This window comes from Trypanosoma cruzi, genomic scaffold, assembly GCF_000209065.1.
Source record: "Trypanosoma cruzi strain CL Brener 1047053516699 genomic scaffold, whole genome shotgun sequence".
Lineage (NCBI taxonomy): Eukaryota > Euglenozoa > Kinetoplastea > Trypanosomatida > Trypanosomatidae > Trypanosoma > Trypanosoma cruzi.
In genome coordinates this window covers 580,567-583,877 of record NW_001849572.1, presented here as the reverse complement: position 1 = coordinate 583,877, position 3,311 = coordinate 580,567, and the positions used below count along the sequence as shown (strand labels likewise).

The following is a 3,311-nucleotide window of genomic DNA, read 5'->3' as shown; positions in this document are numbered from 1 at the left end:
TTGTTGTTGCTTTTGCTGCAGCATTTCATTTTGTTCTTGTGGTTTTCGTTTGTTGTCCTTTTGGTGTTTTTCCCGTTCTTTTTTCCCCCCATCATCCTCTTCTTTTTCACCTTCTTGTCGGCTTTTTCCCCGAAGGTCTCCTGTACGTATGCCTCCTGATGTTTCCTGCTGGCTGTCATTTAAATTCACTGTCGAAGCGTCTTCGTCACGTGCAACTTCTTCTTGGCTCTGAACCCTTTCTTCGTTTCGTTTCCCATCATCCAAAACTTTTATTTCATTTTGAACGTCCGAATCGTCATCAATTTCGCCTTCTTCCGATGATTTTCCTGCGGGCTGGGGTGTTGCATTTCCTTTTAGTGCTTGAGCGTCTTGTTGTGTTTGGATTTGTTCTTGGCTTTGTTGTTCATCTGCTTCTTCTTTTTTTATTGGTTGTTCATCTCCATTGTTTGTATCCCTTCCCTGTCCTTGTTCTTCTTTGGCACCTTTATCTTCTCGTTGACTGCCACCTGTTATTTGTTGCTGAGTAGAACCAAGTGGCACCACATCGGGCTCTGCCGCTCCTCCAGGTTCCTCGGCCGCACCACAGCCGGCACCGCAATACAGCACGCAGAGAGCACACACCAGCAGCACACGGCCAGTCATCATCATCGCCATCACTCCCGTCACTTGCGTGCAGCCTTCAGCACAAACCAACTCCCCGTCAACGCAGAGTGAAAGCAACAAGGAGAGACAAGTCACACCACAGTAAAAAACACCACCACCAGCAGCAGCACGCGTTTCATGAGAAATATTGAACCAATGAAAGTGCAAAAAACGCACAGCGACCTGCAATAATCTAAAAACAACAAAAACGCACAAAGAAAAACAAGGAAGAACCAAACAAAAAAAAAAACAAGCAGCAATAAAGTAAAATATTAAAAACACAAAACACAAAAACCTGCACCCAAGTGGCACCAGTGCACATGCACCTATCCTCAACAGTGATTCCACGCAAACAGTTGCGTGCGTGTCATGCATATGAGTGTGTCTGCGACGCGTTCAACGTGACGGATGTTGGGAAGCAACGCGGAGCACACAGCAGGGCAGCGGAAGCAAACAAAGCAAAAAACAATCATCATAATTACTCTTACTTCATACATCGGACCACAGTAGACGTACACATGTCCCCGTGGCTGAGTGCTGGCACGCACAGCCCACGCTCCCTTTTAGCCCACAGCAGCGCACGCCAGCGCGGATGCGGCGAGCAGCAGCGGGGCACAAACCCACGCAGAGCTGCTGAGGCTGCCGTCGATTTCACGGAGACGTGACGGTGCGCGGGTGGTCGTCGTAGTGGTTGTAGTTGTCGTGCTCGTAGTTGTATTGGGTGCTTTTGTGGTCGTTGTCGTAGTTGTAGTTGGTGCATTTGTCGTGGTTGTAGTTGTCGTAGTACTTGGTTTTATTGCCGTACCTGCTTTGTTTCCATCACCTCCAGCATTGGGTGTATCTGGTCCATTTAACGGACCGGTGTTTTCCTTTTGATCTGGTCCCGCACCGGACGCCTCATTTCTTGACAGTAACGTAACAGCATCCGTATTTCGATTCTTTCCCTCATTGGGGTTATCTTGCACTTTTGGCTGAGGAATCTCTGCATCATTGCCTTTAAGTGAGACCTTAACTTCACTCGTTGCCACACACACAGATGGGCAGCAGCACAAAGCGAGCACCAACAGGGCGCACAGCAGACGGCACTTCATCATCGTGAGTGTGGTCGTTCAGTGGTGTGGAGCTGATCTGCACAGTGAGGGACATGGAGAGCAACAGGGGAAACGAGAGGTGCGGCAGACACACACACAGAGGGCACACCACATGAGGAGAGGGCAGCAGCCAGGCATGCACCGTACGCCGCACACCAACACACACTCCAATCCACGGCAGCAGGCACACACACACACACAGCCCTGCCGCAGCACCAACACACAGATGGAAGAGGGAGAAGCAAACAGGAGCGGCACACAAGGCTCCACCGCATTTAAATACGGCGAGAGCGGTCCGTCGTGTCGGCACCCCTCACGGAGGGTGCGCACACACACAAGAGGAGGTGCAGCGCACACAGCAACACAAAAGCAAAGTAACAATTAAAAAGGAATGGTCCCCGCACACCACGTGGATTGTTGGTCCACGGGAAGTGCAGCCAGCATTCATCACAAAAATAATTCATTTGCCTTTTGGCCTTCGTTCATATTCGGCGCACACCACTTCATGCAGGCACGGCCACCACAGCAGCAGCAGCCGCACACACAACAAGAACAAGAAGAAGCAAAAGAGGGGAGGTGGTGTGGGAGGCCGCGGTGTTGCCGTCACTGTCGCCAGCCTTTTGAGTGCCTTCGGTGTTCGTCTTATTCGGTGCTCCTTCCGGACCTGAAGTTGAATTTCTTTTCTCTTGACCGCCAGCCGGCATCCCCTCTGAGGTGTTGTCATCATCCTTTTCTTCATCCTCTTCATCTTCCACCCCATACTTGTCTTCTTCTTTCCTTGTGTTTTTCTCACCTTCTTCTTTTTCTTTATCTTCTTTGTTTTCTCCCTCTTTCTCCTCCTCTCTTTCATCTTCGTGGTCTTGTGCAGCCTCTTCCTCTTCTGCACTTTCAGCTTTATCTTCTTCTTCTTCCTCTTCTGTCTCGTCTTCTTCTGCCGCCTTTTTTTTTCCATCGTCTCTTTCTTCTCGGTTCTCTGTCTTTTTCTCGTCTCCATGTCCTGGAACTGAAGTTCCTTTTTGAGGCGGCACGATAGCAGTTTCGGAATGCAGTAACTTCTTTTGAATTTCTGTTGTTTTACCGGTTAATGCTTCTCTTGAATCCACCAATAATTCATTTTCATCTTCGGACGGCGAAGCCTCGTTGATCTTTGTCCTGTCAACTTCCACCGTGCTGGCTTCCCTGTCTCCACTATCTTCAGCAGGAGGAGGAGCAGCAACGGCAGGACTTTGACGTCTCCAACGACTGCGGCCATCCACAACGGCACGCAAACCCTCCATTCCCTCACACACACATTCCTCAACGGTGGACGCATTCGCCCTGCCTCCTGTCCTCCTGCTGACCTCCTACGCGCATTCCCTTCGCAGCCGCGTACGCCACTGCACAACCAAATACTCATCCACACCGGGCACCACTCCAATTCCAGGTTCCTCGGTCTCAGCAACTCCATCAATACCGCACCACAGCACGCAGAGGGCACACACCAGCAGCACACGGCCAGTCATCATCATCGCCATCACTCCTGTCACTTGCGTGTAGCCTTCAGCACAAACTAACACCCCCGTCACGCAGAGTGAAAGC

General features: G+C 50.6%; 2 protein-coding genes and 1 pseudogene across 2 annotated transcripts, besides 8 other annotated features; all 3 read right to left on the bottom strand.

The window, feature by feature from the left end:
- Nucleotides 1-325: a sequence feature (heterozygous, non-Esmeraldo-like haplotype).
- On the bottom strand, nt 1-654 carry Tc00.1047053508167.29 (mucin-associated surface protein (MASP), putative; the record flags this gene model as incomplete). The annotated part of the gene is made up of 1 exon (XM_797863.1): nt 1-654. A coding segment is annotated over one exon (654 nt), but the record flags the coding sequence as incomplete, so codon positions are not given.
- Nucleotides 326-1,118: a sequence feature (areas merged during assembly that could not be assigned to a particular haplotype. This can correspond to areas where the two haplotypes were merged or to regions with more than two copies in the genome that were merged during assembly.).
- Nucleotides 838-936: a sequence feature (T-rich).
- Nucleotides 1,119-1,647: a sequence feature (heterozygous, Esmeraldo-like haplotype).
- On the bottom strand, nt 1,206-1,736 carry Tc00.1047053508167.20 (mucin TcMUCII, putative; the record flags this gene model as incomplete). The annotated part of the gene is made up of 1 exon (XM_797862.1): nt 1,206-1,736. The coding sequence occupies one exon, from the start codon at nt 1,734-1,736 to the stop codon at nt 1,206-1,208; it is 531 nt and encodes a 176-aa protein (XP_802955.1).
- Nucleotides 1,318-1,427: a microsatellite.
- Nucleotides 1,648-2,427: a sequence feature (areas merged during assembly that could not be assigned to a particular haplotype. This can correspond to areas where the two haplotypes were merged or to regions with more than two copies in the genome that were merged during assembly.).
- On the bottom strand, nt 2,237-3,247 carry Tc00.1047053508167.10 (annotated as a pseudogene).
- Nucleotides 2,428-3,311: a sequence feature (heterozygous, Esmeraldo-like haplotype).
- Nucleotides 2,527-2,666: a sequence feature (GA-rich).